This window comes from Dromaius novaehollandiae, chromosome 13 (genome assembly GCF_036370855.1).
Source record: "Dromaius novaehollandiae isolate bDroNov1 chromosome 13, bDroNov1.hap1, whole genome shotgun sequence".
Lineage (NCBI taxonomy): Eukaryota > Metazoa > Chordata > Aves > Casuariiformes > Dromaiidae > Dromaius > Dromaius novaehollandiae.
The window spans coordinates 23,549,984-23,571,493 of NC_088110.1; the positions used below are offsets into that span (position 1 = coordinate 23,549,984).

Genomic DNA, 21,510 nt, shown 5'->3' on the forward strand with positions numbered 1-21,510 from the left:
GCAAGGTTTTCAATTAACATTTTTTAAAGTGTTCATCAAGTCGAGAGCTCACATTGCGCGAGAACGAAACGCTATGCAGCTTGGCTGCCAGTGATTGTTAATCCTTGAACTACCAGACCCTGTTATTTCCTACAGAGCGTGCCGATTTAAACACCAAATGTCTTGGAAGCGGCACACGTGTGTGCGCGAGCGAGAGAGAGAAATGAGGATTCACCGAATCTGCGATGCGGAGTCTCCCCTTCCGGCGGAGGGCAGCCAGGCAGCACCAAGCCGTGTGCTGTTACTGCCAGACCCGCAGCATGGCCAGGCAGGACACCAGAGGCCGGCCAGCTCTGAATGCCATCACAGAAAAACTCTCTATGAAAAAGCCTAGCAGCCAAATACACTTTGTTTTTAACTCCTATCAATTTCCTTTCCCTAAAACCTCCCCTTACATCATCCACAGATATAACCAAAAACTGCTATTTTTTCTCCTAAGTTCTTTCAATTAGCGACACGTTTGAAAAATGTACTCCATTCAGAGCAGCTGGTGGGTTGCACCCTTGTGCATATACTACCCTTACCCCAGGCATCCCAGCAATGGTCCTGTTTGGTTTCCCTGATAATGTGCTCTCATTTCTTGAGGGAACAGTACAAAATTTTACTGAAATGGACTATCTGCAGGAGAGAGGATTGATTTGGCGGTGGAGCTCATCATGCAAGAACATCAGACTTAGTCAGCTCTTCCCAGTTGTTTCAGGTTGCTGACAGGATGAGATAGTAAAGTTGTTTATCACTATTTGTAAGGGTAGATATCTTTGTCTTCAATTCAAAGATGCTACAAGGCAAAAACTGCTTGCTCCTACGCTGCCACCTTGAAAAACGGTCCCTAAATGTATGATAGGATTAAAATCACCATGACTGAATGACAAGCGTGGCCCAAGATCTCTTCTATTTTGAGCAAAACTGTCACTTCCTTTACAGGTTCCTTGCATAACGAGCCTTGTGTCCTTTGTCATCAAGAACTGCTCCCGAGCCAAGGGGAAAAGGCTGCTCCCAGCAGGGCCCGTTCTTGCATCCTTAACACACCTGAAATGCCCGTGAAATCAAGGCAGCTTGAGAGAACTGCCAAAATGCAGAAGCTGATCTAAACTAGTCACATGAACAAAATTAAAAGCCCAAACAAACATGCCACAGCCAGACACACACCAGTCTTTTTTCCTTGCCATAAACACTCATTATTTGACAAGCTATTATGTGCCCCTTTGATCTGAAGGCATGAGGATTAGGTTTTTGCTTTCTTAAAATAAAAGTAGAGTATTTTCTATCTTTGAATGGGGAGTACACCTTATACTCAAAATTTTGCTATTACTGGTTTCATTTTATGCCTTTCTCTTTTTCATTCCAAGTAAAAGAACACTACAGCTGAATCCACTGTAAAGTTTTGGGGGGCTCTGGAAGTGTGACCTCCTGATCAGATCTGGAAAAAAGAGTGACCGCTACTGTAGCACAAATGGCACCGTTATAACATGTTGGTGGCTGCAATGCAATTCTCTTCTATAACAACAAAATCTATTCAAACTTTTGGAAGTAAAGATGGGGATACACTGCGTTTGAGGAGCCTGCACTGCCTCATGTCAGCCACTGGCTGACTCTCAGGTAATACTGTTCGTGTGCTTCTTGCTTTAGCAGGCACAAAAACAATTTTACTGAACAAAGGCTCAAGTCCAGCACAGAAAATAACTCAAATATGTTTTGCATGTGTATGTTTCCATGCCATCTCACAGACAAAGAATATATCCTGTATTCTGATTTCCAAGGCTGCCAAATTCTTCACCAGAATCACAACTAAAACACCTCTCAATCTCCAAACATTCAAATGAGAGAGTCAAAGATATTTGTTGTCAAATTTTAGTGCCTGTACCCAACAGCTCACAGCATTCCTGCATGCCCATAAAGGCTCCAGATCTTTAACCCAAATCTATCCTTACAAAAGCATCCACAGAAACAGGACTTTGGGAAGAAGTGAGCTTCCAGTTCATTCTCAGTAGCCCAGCCTTTGACTCCAACCTCCCTCGCACAGGGACTGCAAAAACTGCAACTCTTCTGCAAAGAGCCAGCATACTCTTGGATGGTTCTCCAGTAATAAATAATGCATTTTCCCCTACCCAGGCTACAGTTCACAGGCTTTTATCTCCCCTGTTGCCATATGCTGCTCCAGGGATCCCTGCTAACCCCCTGACATTTGCATCTGTCCACAAAATCCACTGCACAGCAATATGTTGTGTGTCAGGAAATTCCACTTCAGCTAGCTCCAACAGAGAAGCAGTACCTACCATAAAGCTCTGGTGCTACCCACTTTACCTAGCAGGAGCGAAAATGCATTAGTTCAGTTTATAAAGTATACGTGTAAATTTAATTTAAAGAAATAAACCAAAGTTTGGGATCACTTCAGCTTGGAGGCATGGATGGGAGCTCTGGGTTCATAACTAACCTGTCAATTAGCCGCCCCTGCAAGATGGCAGGTAAAAGGTCGATGCCGTCAATCTGTCTGTCACTTGGAGGCTGCAGTCCCGCCAGGGAGAGGCTGGTGGTGAAGAGATCCATCACATTGCCCAGCTGATGACTTACCTGAAAAATCAACAGAAAAGCACTTGCAAAAAGAGCTTCAGTTAAAGCTGAAGCGGAGGAGGCTGGTTTCCACCAAAGCAGAAGCATCGCTTTCTTAATCTCCTTCTCTGCTAAGCATCTTTAAGAAAATCTCCCTTTACGGTGCAGCAGTCATCAGCAAACCTCCTATTAAAAAAAAAAAAAAAAAAAAAAAAAGAGAGAGAGAGAAAGAAAAGAAAAGAGAGGAAAGGAGAAATCCAGACCCAAAATTGTTTTCGAGGGAGCATTTGCATTCTGGTTCATTTTTCTCTCTTTCTTCTCACCTCTTTTTATATATGCACTTATAGGAGCATCTTTTTTTCAGACTTCAATTTCCTTTTGCAAATTCTGAGTCATTTGTGGTTTGAAAAATCAGCACTTAAAACAAGCAAAAAGTCCTTGATTCCCTCACCAGGTCATCTCTGGAGTCCAGAATACCCTGAGAGAATTCCCAGAAAGCACAGGAATAGATGGATAATAATAAAAAGAGCCTGATGACTTCATCGGCAAACCATTTCCAACAATTCAAGAACTGTAAAGTTGTGGTATTTTTAGTATATATTTTAATAAGCAAGAAAAACATCTGGCTTTGGCTCCAAAGGAGATCTGCAAGTTCTTTTACTTTAAGTGGGAGCCATAGTTATCTCTCTGGTCTTAATTATTTATATTTTAAAAACCTAAAAAATCTGTTCTGACTGATTTTTTACTCCCATCATCCTTGTGGTGTGCTACTGTTATCTGCTGCTGTAGAATGTTTAATTAGCCAGTGACACACTAAATTGAAGGAGATATCTTCAAATCAAGAGCAAGAGCAAGCATGTTTTGCACTAAGATGCACCAGCACAAGATGTGACATGAAAAGAGCCTTTTCAGCCATACCACTTGTTCTGAGACAAGAAGCCATCTGATACAAAAGCACATCTGTAAAGTACAGAAAAACATTTTGACTGAAATCCAAATTCTGCCAGCAGACTTGCTAAAGTCAGTGTGAACGTTATGATGCTGGGACTATTAAAGACTTTTTATCTTTGAATCTTCTTGATAGTCACAAACAGAGCCCCAGCTTGTGAGCTGATACTAATTACTTAAATACAATTACAAATGATAACATGATAAATGAATCTTTGCAACATATTGGTTTGCTTGCTATACAGGAAAATTAAGGGGGGAAATGCACTTTTTCGCTGGGATACTAAGTCTTTTCATTAAGAGGCTGGGCTGGAAAAAGTGAACATTTAAAGGGAGAATTAGTAAGTAAAAAAACTGGAAAAAGCAACATGCAGGGAACTGATTACAAGTTTAACAATAAAATATCACATCACTTGATTATAGCAATTTCAATTTTTAATAGCCGTCATTCATCAGGAGGTGTTGGCAGGAACATGTAATACTAAAAGCAGGATGTAAGATTGCTTCCACAACTCTCATGAAGAAACCAAAGTGCAAAGCTCCAGGCCAAAGAGGAAGTCTGACCATGGAAACTCTTGCTCAGGAAAGCAGTTGGATCAGTTGACCAAGAGCAATGGGTCTGGCAAGCTCACCCTCCCTCCAAGATGCATGCTGCCCTTCGTCCCGGAGCTGCACCCGGGTGCATCTCCCTCTGGCCTGAGAAACACTGACCGCCGGGGAGAACCGTAGCTGGCCGGATCCTCAACAGCCCGTGCAGCGGCAGGCAGTGCTGCACGCTCCTCGGACAGGCCCCTTACACGGGCTCTTCTCTGGTCCTGGGCACGCACTTGGAAAGGCCTCCGATATAAAAAACAGTGTATGCTCATCCAAACAAGCCATCACCTCCCTCCTTACAGACCTGGACGGCTTCGTAAACCACTGGTGCGGGGAACACCTCGCTCTCGCTGAAGTCAAGGGGGATTACAAGTGCTCAGCATTTCGGCAAAGATGCTCAGCCCCTCGCAGGCTCGTCTGCTGGCTAATTTACCCTGAACACGCCTGAAGAGCGCTGCGGGGTCAGCAAAACACCATATGCAGAGCTCAGAGTTTAATAAAGAGCAGATCCGGCACACGCCTGCTCCCCGACTCCTGCTACGTCAGGAGCAGGCAGGCACACTGGGGTCTGGGACTTTCGGTATTTAGGCCTCTCGCAGTTTATAAGGCGAATCCGAAAGTCACTTTTCTTGTTGTCAATCCATTCCCTTGCCTCAATCTTTTGACAACAGGCAGCAAGTGGCAATCGCTGACCTGAGACTCGTGCCTCTAATATCACCTAATTTATACTTCGCGTTGTGACAATCCTACGGGGCCACCATGGTCTTCTTGCACTGGCCCTTATTAACCATAACCAGATGTAGATGACTCTCTTTAATCATCCAATTACACTTCTGGTCTCAGACAACATTTTTCCGTGAAGCAGAGAAAACTTCTTAAGGAAATTAAATGCCCATGCCACAGCCACTTGGATTTATCTGTGCTCTGCAGCACCACATTGAAGAAGGGGGGGGAAGAAAGGTTAATATTTATATAAAACTTTGAAGTATTTTCAGAGAAAAATAAAAAAATTACCATTTTCTCCTGTCAACAGTGCTCTTTCATTCTAGTTGCCTTTCCCATTTATTTATTTTTTTTTTAAGAAAAGAAAAAGAAAAATCCAGAGAGAGCAACAGCCCAGAGAAAATAAATAATATATAAAAAAAGAGTGAGATCAGATATTGCTCATATCAGTGAGAAACAGCCGGTATTACGCACGTAAGAACGGATTTTTCCCCCCTCCTTCCCCCCCTTCTTTTTAATAAACTCTCAGTATACACATAACGTCTTTAAGAAAATGAAATCCTTTTGCTGTGGGCCACGTCCCTAGAAGAAATAGTCACCACTGCTGTTATCAGTGCTTTCAAGCTTTAACTCTGAATCAAAGGCGACAATTAATAAAGTCGCCCCCGCCAGGAATGGAAAGGAGGAAAGCTAAATATTTGAAACTGGGTGAACAAATGTCAGGGTGTTTTTAAATAAAATCCTTTTACAGTTATCACAGCAAGCAGACCTGATATCCCTGTCTAATTCAATTTCAATTTGCGCCCCATGGGAGATAGTGAAGAAAAGGTTGCAGTGCTGTCTTTGGGTTGATATGTTCTTTTCTCCTTCAGGAAGCAGGCACGAGAGAGGAAGGGGAGGAGGGTGAGGGAAGAGGAGAGGAGAAGGATTCAAATACCAGCAGCATATGATTCTTTTTTTCCAGCTGGATCCTTCCAGAAGGCAGATGTGATGTGGGGAATGTTGAAATGCTGATTTGTTATGAATTCACCTGGAAAACATAGCTGAGGAGGAAACTGCAGAAAGGCTGTTTGTGTGTGAATAAATATGCCTGATGGGGCACCAGAAATAACTGAGTGTTGATGCCAACAGCAACTGAGACTCCTGAGGCCCCCCCTCCCAAACTAAACTGTAAATTAGCTAATTGTACCAATTAACCTAACCTCTATCAATATCGCCCTAACAGTGTTCACAATCCTGTCACCTAATTTCTTTTGTTTAAATAAAAAGGTGTTCCTTTTTTAAAAAAAAAACAAATGCACTCTCTAATAAATGCAAAAACATATATAAATATAAATAAATACATATATATATATATATATATATATATATATATATATATATATATATATATATATAAAATATAAATAAAATGAGATTATTAATAAACTGCCAGACCCCCTCAGTGGGATGGGGCTGAGCCTTCCAGCCAATGTCTGGATTTCACTGGCCAGAAGGCTGAGGCCATAGATAGGAGCCCTGTTTTTCTGGCTGCAGCTGTGCCAGCTGAAACGGTCACGAGCCCTCCACCTCCTCTTCCAAACGTCCGCGATGGAGCTCGCTGCCTGCACTGATCTCCCGCCTGAGCTGGCTCGCAATTGCTCCCTGACCCACTGCACTCAGAAGGGTCGGGATTAGTTCAGACAGTTTAAATAGAAGGTCTTTGCTAAACCATCTGATTTTAAGTGAAATGTTAGGGAACAGAGCTAGTTCCCACTCCATCTCTATCATACGGAAACAAAAGTTGCCTTCATCTGCAGCTGTCTGGTTCACGCGACAGCCGATCTGCGAGTCTGCACCAGTCTCCCACAGGGCGCTGCTGGAGCTCGGTGGCAGACGTGCAGCTTAGCAGGGACTCCTGGGAACCACGCTAGCGCAGGAGGTAGGAGTTTGCCCTTCAGCTTTGTGTTTGGCGCTCCTGAGAAGCTCTTTGCTTCCACCCCGGTTTAAGACTCCTAAGCCTTTGTTTTCTTCAATTCTTTTGAAAAGAAAGAGCAACAAGAAACTTTGAAGCAGTTTTTCCATATTTTACAGTTTGTTGGACTGAGCAGGACTTAGATTGGTTTCGACTCACAATAAAGATGATGTTGAAGCTACAGACTTCGTAAGATACCGAAAAGAAGCCAAAAACATACTAGAAAATATGTGGCTCTTCACTTACTATGTCCAAAGAGGCAATTATGAAGCAGTAACTACAGGCACCCTACATGCCAGCATAACGTGAGCTACATTACACAAAAGCAATGCCAAACCTCTCACCTGCGGTCAGTGCTGCTCTGGGTATCAATGCTGGAGCCTCGATGGCAAGAATACAAGCAGAAAAGACATATAAGTAGCTATCACATATTTACTTATCAGTAGCATCATATGTGGGTCTGACTCAGAGCAAAGCAGCAGGGCTTGGGGCCAGAGCTCAGAACAGCCTTCTAAAGATACCCAAGTGGAGTCCAAGGGGATATCCAGGAGCATAACACCTCGGGGAGTCATGTCACCTGCCTCTGCAGATATTTAGCAGGCAGCATCACAAATTGGAGCCCAGGTTAGGAAGGATTTAAAGTTAAGCACATGCTTAAATGTCAAGGATATCAATGGTGATGCAGGAGGGGATCCTCAGCCACAGACCTGCCCAATAAACCTTAGGCGCACACCTCAGCTTGCTGAGCAGGCGTCTCCGTGCATGCACGCGTTTGCGACAGTAAGGCACCGGTCACTACACTCACATACGCAAACGTGTTAACTTTGCACCAAAACGGCCGTTCACAGAAATTCAGCTGTGGCCTAAAGCAGGAAGCCATGCATCACATCGGACTGAGAATGTTTTTCACCACATAAAACTCCATCATCTGCTACACTACATGCAAAAGACTATCTGGGAGAGTGGTACCAGCAAGTTATAGCTAAAAAAATAAGCAAGCACAAAGATTTCTCTACTTATGTTCCTAATTATCTTTAGAGTTACTACAATGGAAAGAATTTTTAAATTTGGTATTTACTTGTCCCCATTTATCATGCATGTTTACTTTTAGCACATTATTCAGTTTGGACACGGAAAACAAAACAGTCAGCTTCAGTTTCATGTTCTCATATGTTAGCCCAAGGCTGTTGTACTTGGCTTGTAAAAGCTTTATGGAAATGTTTAAATTCAAACAAAAAGACTGTTTTCATTTCCAATTAAAAAAATAATAAAATATTCCTAGTAGGTTTTGTGAACTCTTTAAAAATGATGAAACCAAGCTACCCTTGCTGCCCTCAGCTGCAGAGCTAAGCTATCTGATGGCATCCTCCTAAACGTAAGTAATTAAAATATCATTATCCTGACTGAACTAAACCACTGAAAATGAATGCAACTTAGAAAAATAAATGTTTTATTTATGAATAGTTTGTAGTCTTCAGCACAGTGCCCAGTTAATGAAGTATCACTTTTTTCAGGGACAGGAGATGCTCACAAAGAGGAGGGAATCTGTATTATTTACCATGAACCCTGCCTGCACAAGAATTGATTGCATCTTTCTTTAAGGAGAACTGGGACAACAGAGGCGAATATTGCCACCTGAGGATTATTTTGAAGTGATCACATACGAATTTGTGTACAGGCAGGAAAGTGCAATATTCTGGTATCTGGACCTCCGCGAGTGGACCTGTTACCAGACACTAAAGTGAGAACTGTGAGGATCATATCACTGGATACTTCAGGGTACAGAGTGCATGTGGACAACATGCTCCTATCCTAGACCGGGACATACAATAGCAATGTGTCTTTGTAATCCAGTTTGTTCAAGTAAGTAACCCACTAAAAATACTGCGGTCCAAAAGAGTAGAGTTTGAATAGACTAGGAAGACAAAAAGAGATTGCTCAGAGTTCACAAAAGAGTTGATCACAGACACTCTAGATGCAAATTTGCAATAATGAACAGGAATGGCATCATTCTATAAGGGCAGCATTCAGTTCCTTATTTAGATATGTGTCTGGACTGACAGGTGGGACATGTCAGAAATCTGATCCAGAGTCCACTGAATCCAACAAGAACCATTCCATCCACTTCAGTCTGCTTAAGACTGACCAGAAATTGTTAAAAGCATATACTCACCTTTCCTGCAGGTATATGTCCAGGCCACCAAGCAATAGCTGGCTCTCTCATGCCACCTTCAAAGGTGGTTTGTTTACCACACAGAAAACGACCATTGCTTCCACCTACAAAAAGAAGAGAAGCCACAGAACCTATGACATGCCAATACGATATTTCAAAGAGACACTGTCAACTAGGAAATTTTTAGACTAATTTTAAATGAATTTTGATTTCTGCATGAATCGTCTTCCAATAATATGTCCAGAGTTATTTTATTAAAATATCTCTTTATGATCAAATTTTAGGAGTGCCTTTTCAGCACAGGGAGAAACTGACTGTTAAACACAACTTGCTACTAACAGAACAAAGAAGAAAAAAAAAAGAAGACTTTGCTGGTGTTTTTTTTCTCTTTAGGGTTGTTAACTGTTGTTTGTAACTAAAGGAAATCTGACACTTTCAGACAGAAATAGCTTTTTTTTTTTGATAACCCTTTTAAAATACTAGAGCAGATACGATATAGATGCAGATAAGCAAATAAGAAAAATAACTATACATTCCCTGAATGTTGACACTCAGAGATAACAACCGATTTGCAGGAATGTCCTGGGTTTTTAACTCAGCCTCACAGCTGAGCTTACTGAGAAACAAACAGGGAGGTCCCACAACTGATTCCAGGTCACACAAAGGCAAACATAGAGGCTCAGCTGAAATGAGAACTCAGGATACTGCTGGATTTGTGGCCCAATAACCACTAGACAGTCTGCCTCCAAACAGAAAAGAGTTGGTTATAAAATCAATTTGCAATGACTCCATTAGAGAGAAACAATCATTTAAACAAAAGAAAACCCGTGAAGTCACGCAAATACTTTTTCTTCTTGATGTTTTTCACAAGAGCTAACAAAAGAGGGACTCCTGAACCCTTCCTAATTACTCATAAAGTTCGAATACACATTTAGCAAACGGAGAGAGTAAACCACTGCTGAGTTACTATGCTTGGACCTAAATAAATTAAAAATATTCACCCATTGACAGTGGAGCACAAAGTGGAAATGCAAGCAGATGAACAGCCATGCTGGGCTAGGCCAAAGGTGCATTTAGCCAAGGATACCTTCTCCAACAGTGAGCTGACTCTAAAATTGAATGCTTTGAACTTTGAGGCTTCTCCTAACTGCAGAAGGGACAGAGGGAAAACCCCAGATGCAGGTCTCTTTTTCCTTCAGACGTGGAGACTGATACCTTGACTTCAATGCCCCAGTCCAGGTTTGTTCATCTGAGACTCACCTTGTTTAGGAGCTGAAATGAGAGCAGCCCCATTATCAGAGGTGAAAAACACAAAAGTGTTCTCACTGATACCCAGTGTCTGAAGATGTTTTAAGATTTTTCCAATGCTATCATCAATTTCTCGCACAGCATCGCCATACCTGAGACAGAAGTAGATGCAAAACATTAAGGTAGCAGAAGAGGAAGAGCCTCACACTGCACAATGCACAACAAACCACAACGCTTTTAGGGGACACAATTTTTAGCCGCGCTGCAGAGAGAAATAATTCTCTTCTGCATCAGGTACTGTAATAAAGGTTTCCAGTGTCACTGCAAAAACTCACATCTCTTACCTGCAGAGAGCAACTCCTCTTGGATATTAAGACTCGCAGTTTGTTCAGATCCGAGCCACTTTTGGACAGAGACCAGCAACAGATAAATTTAACTACAGTGTTTTCAAATACAGACAAAGCCACTTCAGCATAGGCTTGAAGCTAACAACATCATTTTGCTTATAGATGTCAGTTTGAAACTGCAGTCTCAGAAGCGAGGCTCACTGAACCTACACAGCTACTCTTTGCCTCCTGTAAACTGCATTTTTCATGCATGCTTTTCTGCTTGCTGTTCTGATTTATATGCTTTTAAAACAGGCACTAATCATACAAAAGCCTTCCAAAAATCATCTATGCCACATTCGGCACTTCATTACTCACACAACTGGCAAAGGAGCTTAGGCTCCACTCCCCCGCCAAACACATTTTAGTCACATGATCTTCGTTTCAGGTTATAGCAAAAGTATTGAAGAACAATCCAAGCAAGGTTCTCACTAATTAATATACGGTCATGAATTTCAGCACACACAAACACTTTTGAGAAATGATCTATGTAGCTGGATCTAATAAACATAGCTTTGTTTTTCTGTTTCTGCAGCATGAGGTATTAATTAAAAAAAAAAAAAGAAAAAAAAAAAAAAGAAAAAGACTTACAGTCCTCTCTGACTAGTACCCAGGAAATGTTTGGAGGCATAAACAGGAGCGTGGGTAGCATCAATTGCCCAGTATAAAAAGAATGGCTGTTGGCTGGCCTGCTGCCTGCTAATAAAATCGAGAGCTTCCTGTAAACAACAATAAAAATGAATTTAACAGAATCATCCTCTGCCATCTAAGTCTCTCCACAAAAAGGAGCAAAAAGTCACTGTGGGTGAAAAAACAGTATTAAAAAAGACAGTACCTGCAGGTATATCTGAGTCAAGTTGGCTTCACCTGTCTTCAGATCAATTTTGAAATCTTCATAATATCTTAAGAGAAAATGAATCAGAAAAAAAGAAAATCAATCTTGAGGAATATACAGCACAAAAAGGCTTTCTGTCCCCATTACTTACACATGCAGGTCACTGTTACTACTCAGCAAAAGGGCAGAATCATAACTTATGTAACCAGCCAATTCTCTTTAGACATTAAAAAGAATGTCCCTATTTTTTCTTATGGGAGAAAGCAGTGAAATGAGTAGATCCAAATTAACGATGGCTACAAGACTGGGACAAACCTGAGCCACCAGTTTTCACTGGGAACAGATTAGTGTGCAAAACTGACTGAATACTGATACCAATACAGGTAGCAGTCTAAAAACTGGATTTAATCTCATGCTATTAGAATAGGGGCAGTACACTTAAAAAACATACGATGCAACTTCTTGAATAAAGCTGTTTGACACATGAGTAAAATTTTCAGAAGTACATAATTTCTGTGAGATAATGCAATCTTGGAATCAGAACCTGGGCTGCTTTGAAAATGCTCAAAAAGCTGAGGTATCTTGAGACACCAATTAAGCAAAGAATGGAGGGGGAGGGAAGTCCTCAGGAGAATAATAGGAAGTGAAATAAGATGATAACAGGCTCAGAACTGAATGGGCAAGAATGGTACAGACTGCAAGCTTGGAGTCTAGAATGGTGTTACACAAAGCGACAAAAGGTTATTACAAACAGGAAGAGAAGGAATAAAGAGGTCTTTCAGCAGGGAATGGAACCAGCTTCCAAGAGCAGTAGTGGACTGAAATCATCACAGGAAGTCTTTAAGGCACAACTGAGTAAGCAAACATCTCGAGGAGGTAGTCTAGAGCAGCGATGATCCCTCAATGGTCTACAGGCAACATGGAGGTTGGCCTCGGCACTCAGACCTTTACTAATCGTCAGAATCAAACATCTAGTTTCATATTTAGCTGGCCTGTTAATCAGCCACATCTGGCACACCATCCTCTGCTGAAGTGTTCTCCAGCACATAAGGGGATCTTGGGCTCGCCTAAATCCCTTTGATGTGCCAGGATTTGAAGCCTCTCAGACTGCACTGCATACGAGGGCAGTCAAAAATTCAGAGTTGCTACCATAAAGTCCATCACTAAAGCAGCTGGATTTTAAATTTAGATAAGTTGGAGATGAGAAGAGAGAACTCCTGCAAAAAGGGGTTTAGGAGTATAGAATAAAGCTTAGCAGTCATCTAACATGCCAAAACTCTGAGGGGCTTTAAAAAACATGAACAATCAATATTGTAAAAGTAGGTCTGTATTATCTCAGCTTTGACTGAAGAAGTCAGAGAGCCATAATCACAACTGAGAAGCAGCGGGCACTGCCCAGGCAACCCTGCTCCAATACTGTTTGCAGCTAGCACTGCCTTCAAAACCTCTTCTTTACCCAGTTAGGATTATCCTTGCCTCTCTCCTAGCTGTTAAATTCACATACTTCTTGACGGTTAATCTGTACCCGCTCGTCTCCTTCTGCCTTGTGCATTTTCCCACAAGGCCTTCCCTTCACTCTGTCTTAGCTCCAACAAAAAAATGCCACCTAGGCTTTCTAAGGCTGGATATTGGTACCATCCCTGGACTAGAGAGAAAGTCCTGTTCAAAGGCGTGAGGACAAAGCAAGAAGTGAACTACTTGACATATGATGCTGTGGAGAGCAGAAATACGAACAGGTTTAGAAAAGAGACAAGACTAATTCATGGAGGACAAGTCAATGGCTATTAAACACAATGACCTGGACACAACCTTCAGTTTAGGAAGGTGGACAAGTATATCAAGGGAAGGACCATTCCAGATGTCCATTTCTTATACCCCTTCTATAAGCATCCACGACAGATTGTCCTTGTGGAGCATAATGGATTAAATGGGCCTTGGACGTGACCCAGAAGGGCTGTTCATGTGTTTCAGAAACTTTCTGAAGTATTTTTTCTGTATCAGCTGACTGCACACAGCAGAACTGCAGGAAGTACAGGCATTCTGTAATGTGCATTTCAGACCATATCTAAGGCAGGATATTCCTCATGCTTGACATGCCATAAAAGTCCTCTGTGCAGGCTGAAGTCACTGCAGATCACTACCCATCCAACTAAGCCTGCAACTCTGATTCAGAAGCAGCTTCTGTTTTCGCCAGCCCTTTTTCACTGAAATGGTTTGTTATGGTAGCACTTGTCTTCCAGCACATCAGTGTGAGAAGGGAAAGCACAGAAAATAAAGTGTCAGCAACTAGGTAATGTTTTTGAAAGCAACTGGCAAGCAAGTGGCTGAATTACCTGCCAATCATCTCCCAGTCCCTGTACACAGGGATATTGGGGAGTGCTCTGTTATCATAAGGTCCAAAATGGCAGTTAGGAGATCCAAACCATTCATCAAACCCATGCTTCAGGGGGTGGAATCGCGGCCTGTGACCCAGATGCCTAGGAACAAAAGACATAGGTAAGTTCAAGTTCTACTGCATAGAAGCAAATAATAATCTCATCAGAATGGCATTCAAGAAAAAAAAAAGAATTTTGCCTGGGAAGAAAACCTTTAAGCATTTTAATCAAATTAATAGCTGCAGACCAATGTCTTGAGCTTTCTTATACTTCTTATTGTAAACAGATCCATGCAGACTCACTTCACAGCTTACATATATATCCTTTTTAGCCTGCTGTCCAGTCTTTGTTTTCCATTATTTCCTTCTATTGGTGTCTTCTTTCATGCTGTCTCAGTGATCCATACTGATGGACTACACTGCTTAAAGCTATTGCAAAGAGGCATATAACATTCCCCTTAAGGATTCTGATCTGTGACAACTCACTTTTATACTAAGCTGTAAAAACACACTGCAAAGCTCATGAAATGTACCATTGTATTTGCATTCATTTTATGGAGTTTTCATGCTGCCAAAATGGTACAAGGGGACCCGAATGTAAATGAGAATGAGTTCTTTACATGTACATGTGAAGATAAAATACGTTTAGCTACTCCTGATGACAGCTCCATTCTAGTACACAGCTTAAAAGACTTTCCATCTTTAACCTCAAGATGAAGCTCCTTTCTAATCTCCAACTTCTGGACAGCAAATTCTCCCCTTCCTTCATTTATACTATCTTGAAGGTAAAGAATGCCCATCCTCTCCCTGTCTCTACAGGAGATCTTTGTAGCTAAATGTCTATTTATCATTCTAGGTTCGATTCACAAGCCTACATCTGCAACCTGTGCATTTTGTGCCATCATCCTCCGCACACTTTCTGAACATAAGGAACATAAAATGCATTACCTGAACTAAAGTGATCCATGGTGTCATTTTGAGCTTTTCCAAAATGAGTTATAACAGAAAATAATCATCATTCCAGCTATGATCACATCTTGGTGATGTAACTAAAACTGCATGCCTCACATGCAGGACTCTCCCCTTTCCTCATTTATATACACAGTAACACAAAGCTATTCCTAGCTGTATCCACAACAACAGGGGACATGAAAAATTATTTTATTCTAAGAAAGCGTTAAGAGAACTTAAAAAAGAAAGGAAGAGACACAAACAAGCTGTCAAATAATTACTGAAATGCAGAAGGCAAATTGTTCTCTCTTGCGCGCATGCGATATAAAAATAGAGGAATATTTAAAGAAATGCAACAAATTCTAAGATGGTCATAGAAAATACTTGACTTGCACAGCATATAGTTAAACTGTGGAACTCACTGTCACAGGACACCATGAAAAGTCTTTGAAAAGGGAAACTAAAAGGATAGAAAATCTTCTGCTGTAAAGCTTAAAAAAGATCTTTAAAAACCCTAAAATTCTAAGAGGGAGTAGGATGAGACTCCAATTTAACTACCGCACTCTGCATTTTCTTACACCTTTCTAGGAAGCAGGTGATGTCCACAAATGCCAGAGACTACTACTATACAATATCGTTCCCCAGTCCTGTTCAGTACAACGACTCTTGAATGCCCAATGATAGTGCATTGCACATTCATATTTAGTCTGCTTCTTGCTAACAGCTGCAGGTCCTTCCAGATTTGCTGTTTTCCAACTAACTCTCTGGAACCAATCTGTATTTGCGTTGTTTATTTCTTTTCCCTGGGTGTATGAATTTACATTTATTAGCACTGAACTGCAACTTATTGCATTCAGCCCACTGACCCGATTCTTCATGGCCTCTCTGCTGTTTGGATTTGTGGTAATAAATAATTCACTGTCTTAGGTTAGTTTGCTTCTTTTCCAATTTCAGCAGCACTGGTGAATTCGACCGCAATTCAATCACACTTTTCTCTAACTTGTTAATGAAACTGTTAAATAAAATGTATTTCATTACCTTCTTAAAGAATATCCCCCTTGGCACCCCTCCTGTCTGAAGTCTTTTTATTAACAATTACTCTGTTAACCAAGCAGTACTTGTATGCAGTTTCGAAGTTGTTATTTATGTATTTATTTATTATAGCACTATCCCAAACTATGAATTAACTGTTCAGAGATCTCCAAACCTAATGGGATTCCATTACAGCCCACAAGCTCATTTGAAATTTGAATGTTATAAATACACCAGTTTCAAGTATTACACTGGTAATTCCACCAACTGTGTTTGTTTGGCCCAAGTGCCTTTCAGGTTTTCCCCTTCCTGCCTTCACAGGTGTTGCTGAACACTGTTGTTTCAGAAGTTCTAATGTATCCTCTGCAAAGGTTTACTGTACTCCCATGAAAGTCAATAAAGCCAAAGCAGAAAATTCCAAAGGGTATATTCTGGTCAAGTCTCTCTCTGTCCGCTCTGATCTCCTGTGCTAGATGAACGGTTATCAATGTAGCTCTGACGTCAGTCCAATTCTCCTCATGTGTCTGCACCTCTACCGCGAATACACCTCTACCCCAAAAAAGAAGTTTGCACAATTTAGTCTACTCTGTCAACAAAAGAGCAATATATAGCAGGGGCCAAAGATAAAAAGCATGTAGGTGCTGAGGGCAAGTTCCAACAGAACATCTCAGCATTTTTTTTGATTAAGTAGTGTGGTACATGGATGAAAGCCCAAAGAGTTGAAATGTTTATGTATACATGAATTATAGTATGTATTTATAATGATAGCACTCAGTTCTGAAATTATTCACAGCGGGGGGGGAGATCTACCACAGATTTCGAAAGGCAGACATCTGAGCTTCAAGACATTTTTTCCTCCCAACTCTGTTGTCTTCCTCCTTCACAATACATATACTTGAAAACTGAATCTTAAAGCAAAAGATCTCAGAACAAGTTTACCATTTGCCAATGATCTTATTGATGTATCCTGCTTTCTTCAGCAACTCTGGAAGCAGTAATTCAGAATCTGGGATTCCTCCTACTATATCCTGTGGTGTGTATGCTGTGGAAAACAAAAATATTCTTTCTGACCCTTACAAATAATAGGACAAACAGCGAATGGCTACCAGTGATTAGAAGGATTATTTAAGCAGGTCAGAAATAGCAATTAGTTTGATGTTCCAGCAATATCACTGTTTAGGAATCTAATTCTCTGAGGCCAAGAGATGAAGAGAACAAGTTGATTCAGCAAATACATGTCTGAAGCCAAGAGAGATCTCCACCCACTTCCACACCATGGCCAACAAACAAAAGGAGCTGCTGGCACAGCATGAAGGTGAAGCCCTTGAAAGGGAGGTCATAAAGAAAACAAGTGCTTAAAGAGTGCATTGGAGTTGTTTGGCTTTTACTCCTGCAAATTTGCTTGATACTTTCTAAAACAAAGGCATTTTCCTAAATCAAATGATTGATAAACATGACTAGGCTGCAGGAGCCGAAAGGAACGGTACCACTCTCACACTCAGCAGTTCTCTGGCCCTTAAGAATCTAAGGTATGACTTTGGTTAGCAAGGAGATAGCCAAGCATGCTTGCTGATACACGGTGTGAATTAACATGTAGCTGCTGATTCTTGCCCAAGCATGTATGGTCTCACATGGTGCCTGTCATTCTGGAACCAGTTACAGAAACTAAAATGAACACAGGGACATGATGAGTTGATACCCTTCCTTGGAAGCACCGTGGACACGATGGTACTACACAACTGCCCTGGCTAACCTAGTTAGGAAACTGGCTGATGAATAAACCTGTAAGCAGCTTGTACTTAACCTAGGATGCTAATGGTACTTTCTCTCACCAGACATCAGCTAGCTTACCCAAAGGAACCACATCTCAGCCAACAGAACAAATGCATTAACCATCCCTATTTATGTGTCTTCATTTGAGAAGGTTTTCTGCCTTTAGCTTGATAAGGGGGAAGCAATACATTTCACACTTTTTACCAGCAGTTAACATGACAATCTTCTTGTGCCACTCTGGAGGATCCATAAAGGAAGATCACTGGGACAAGCCTTTGTTCAAAGCAAAACTTCTTACAAAACACCAAGTAACGAAGTGAGAAGGCAAATCTGTAATAAAGCTCATACCGTTTCTGGCATGCGCATTTGTGGTGTAAAAGCCATTCCTGATTGGGAGACGGCCCGTTAACAGTGCTGCCCTTGCTGCAAACAACAACAAAGAACATTTTACTTTACAAGCACACTCTGCTTAATATTATGGTATTAAAGCTGAGGACAGTGTACTGAATGACTCATCGCTCACATGAGAACAGGTACAACTCCCTTCCCAAGCGAGCCATGGAGATAACCAGGTTCTAATATGACACCATCAGAGTTATTCCAAGTCAAACCTGATTGGAATTTAGCCCTTCTATTCAATTAGTTTATCCACTACTGAAAAGTAACTACTTCCAATAGGAAATGTAGCAGCCATTCTGTATCAGTAATGATAAATGTAATACCTAGCATATACGTTTAAGAGGAAATCGTAACACAAATTGATTACAGGCTAAGGCTAGCTTGCCTGAACAAAAGTCACCTTAGAGTGAAGCTGTCCATCCTTGATGACAAAAATCAGGGCCTGACTGCAGGAAGCATTTAAGCAGATGCTTAGCTTTAAGCATATGCTGAAGTACCACTGCAGTTAGCGGGACTTTAGCATATTTTAAATCCCTTTTCCGAAGGACAGTCGTTACCACATTGACAAATGATTTCCTAAGTGAAAGACCAAAAAGAAAGTCCTTGTTTCTCATTTTTGTTTTGGTACTTGGTTACCAATCAAGCTAGAAAAAAAACAAACCAAAAAAAACCCCAGAAAAAGCAGTAAAGATAAAAAATAATCTGTATCTCCCAGACTCAGGTGCTTCTTTTATCTCTTGTCCCTTCCCCAGGAATCTTGCAAGCCATCAGGGTCAACAGTAGGACACAACCTGCTGTCGTTCCTTGCGTGAAAGTCTCATCAAAGCCAGCAGAATCAGACAAATTACCTATTTTTTGTTCAACAACAGTTTAGATAGTTTTGTTTGTTAACCCCAAAATAATAAAGAAGAAAAAAAAAATCAGTGACTGAGGCTGGAATACTAAAATGGAATATTTAAAAAAAATCCTTCGGCTGGACTGATTTGAAGACTAAAACACTGCTTTGTATGAACTAAAGATTGTAGGCTTTCCCCTCGAAAAATAAATAAAAGGAAGCAAAATAGAAGATCAAAGCACCAAATGCAAACTCTGCCCTGAGGGTAATCACTGGTTTGGTTGCTAGTTCATGTCAGATGCTGGCAAACATCCCAATCTTCTCAGAAGGTGGCATTCTTATATGCTAGTTTAAAACTCAAGTTTACTTACACGGAGAGCAGAGGGGGTTAGCAGTATAAAAATCCAGGAAAAGCATCCCTTCTGAAGCCATCTGGTCTAAGTTAGGAGTTTCCTTAGAAGGCTCTCCAAAAGCTCCCAAATCACCCCAACCCATCTGCAAAAAGAACACACCAAAAGACATAAAAGTACTTTTACCTTTCGACAAACGACGATGCTTCTGGGCCCACATAACATTTTTATTTTATCCCTTCATTTCTAAATCTTTATAGTCCTCATCTCTCTACTCAGGGAGTACTTCACAAATGTGATAAAAATTATCTTCCCAAACCCCGTGAGGCAGAGAACTATTCAATTTTTCACTGGCAGATGGGAAACTGAGGCACACATGAGATTAAATGACTTGCTAACGGACACAGAAACACTCGTGGCAGCACTGGATAAGAACCCTAACATCTTCGCTCCTGCTGCAGCGTCCGAAGCCTGACCAGCGCACGGGTACCAGGGAGGCAGAGGAAGTCACACACAATACGCCCAGCACTGCACAAACCATGCAGTCCCTGGCTACGTCCACCTTTGTGTTGGAGCACTGACCCATGTCCCTCTCTCAGTCATCTGCATCTATCTACCTATCCATCTACATCCGTATATATAATTAGTAATGCAAGGAAAAGGTCTAAATTCAAAAGCAGTGCTGCAGGAAAAGAGAGAAGTGTGTATTTCACAAGGAAGCTCTTGAGAAAAACCTGCCAGAGGCATTATGTGTCACTGCTTATTTGCAAGACAATGACTTCGCCCTGTGTCTTCCCCTAATTCAGCGGGGTCACACAGCTCCCGACCGGGAGAACCAGAAAATTGCCATCATGTCGTCTAAATTCATCGCTGAAAACTATTACTGGTAATAATACAAATAAAACTAAGTGACTTAAAACAGAAGGTTCTAGAAGAGAGCAGCTTAATGAGCAATTAGGCACCATGGTTGCTAGAGATTATACTGTGCTTTTAAAAAGGCAATAGCTTTCTTTAATACAGATGTGTATCAGGTGAGCAACTGATACTGAGGGCATAATGTACCTAGAGCTTTAGAAAACCATCTGTCTGGTCCCATTTGAGAGTCTAACATTAACACTGCAGTGGTGCAGTTTGGAAAGGAAAATTGTTGGAGAGCTGCAGAGCTGGGTGTTGAAGTCTGACTGAAGAAGCAATTAAAGGGTATCACATACCACTAGGATGCAGAATTAAAAAGGATTCAACAGGGTCACCTCTGAGTTCTCAGTTCTTCAATATCTTTATCATCAAGAAGGAAAGAAAGAAAGGATACCGTGCTGCTCTAATTCACACACAGTGAAGGAGTCACAGAAATTACAGAAGGATCAAAGGAAAAAGACCATGGAAATGTATTTTTAATGAATAGTATATAAATAAATAAATAGTTCACAGAGGCTCCAGTCAGGATCTGTGCCTCATCACGTCTTGTGCTGTACTAACGCTTCCAGAACAGGCTAATCACTGTCCCAAGGAGCTTTCATCTCAAAAATTACAACTGCTGGCTTGGGGGGAAATATTCTTGAATGGGAAATTCAGATAGACTGCTGGAGGCTCAACTGGCCAGAAAAACCAGGCTTACAAGGTAATTATCTTGTACAAGAGTGTGGAAACACTAGGAAAACAACAGCGAGATAGTCATGTTGAATTGTCAGAAGGGAGCCAAACAGGCGATAAGAGCTTGCACACCCTGCTAGTCATACACCCACCCTCATCGGTTTTTCAAGTAGCTTAAAATGGCACACAATGCATTTCTATTACAAACACACCTAAAAGACGACAAGAAAATATTAGAAATGAAGCAAAGCAGAAAGATGCCACCAGCTTAAACGCTGTGTTGGAAACGCATACATTTCCTTACCTCTGTGGCTAACACCACTAGAGAGCGGAAAAGTGAACGGGTTTTCAGTTGGAAAGAAATCTGTGATTATTTTTGCTCTTCAGTGCATTTTTTTCAGTTCAGAAAGCAAAAGTTAATGAAGTTAATTCACTTTTTGTTTAGTTCTTAAGCAGGCAAGCCTGGCTTTCTAAGAACATTTTCTGAAATGCGTTGGAGTTTCTTTGTCTGTACTTGTAGCTGCACCATATTGAGTGCTGTTGCAACCACATCCATTGCTGGTATTAGAAGATATCGCCACAGTTATTTTTGTATGCTACAAAAGCAAGTCTTAAGTTTAGAGTGACTCTGGTAAGGTTTGAAAAAACAAACCATCCCTCTTCCCAACACTGTTAGCAGTTAGCGAGTGGAATCCTTTGCCACAGACAGTGGAACTAATTGCTCAATCGTTATGAATGGACCAGTAGATAAGATGA

At 41.2% G+C, this 21,510-nt stretch overlaps 1 protein-coding gene across 1 annotated transcript in view; it reads right to left on the reverse strand.

Moving 5' to 3' along the window:
- Positions 1 to 21,510, reverse strand: part of GALNS (galactosamine (N-acetyl)-6-sulfatase) — a 51,613-nt gene that overhangs the window by 27,171 nt on the left and 2,932 nt on the right. Inside the window, exons 2-10 of the mRNA XM_064519812.1 lie at positions 19,186 to 19,309; positions 17,929 to 18,003; positions 16,747 to 16,849; positions 13,784 to 13,927; positions 11,451 to 11,517; positions 11,207 to 11,334; positions 10,242 to 10,381; positions 8,982 to 9,085; positions 2,474 to 2,610 (exon numbers count right to left, since the gene is read on the reverse strand). Coding sequence (XP_064375882.1) covers positions 2,474 to 2,610; positions 8,982 to 9,085; positions 10,242 to 10,381; positions 11,207 to 11,334; positions 11,451 to 11,517; positions 13,784 to 13,927; positions 16,747 to 16,849; positions 17,929 to 18,003; positions 19,186 to 19,309 — 1,022 coding nt within the window. The remainder of the gene's footprint in view (positions 1 to 2,473; positions 2,611 to 8,981; positions 9,086 to 10,241; positions 10,382 to 11,206; positions 11,335 to 11,450; positions 11,518 to 13,783; positions 13,928 to 16,746; positions 16,850 to 17,928; positions 18,004 to 19,185; positions 19,310 to 21,510) is intronic.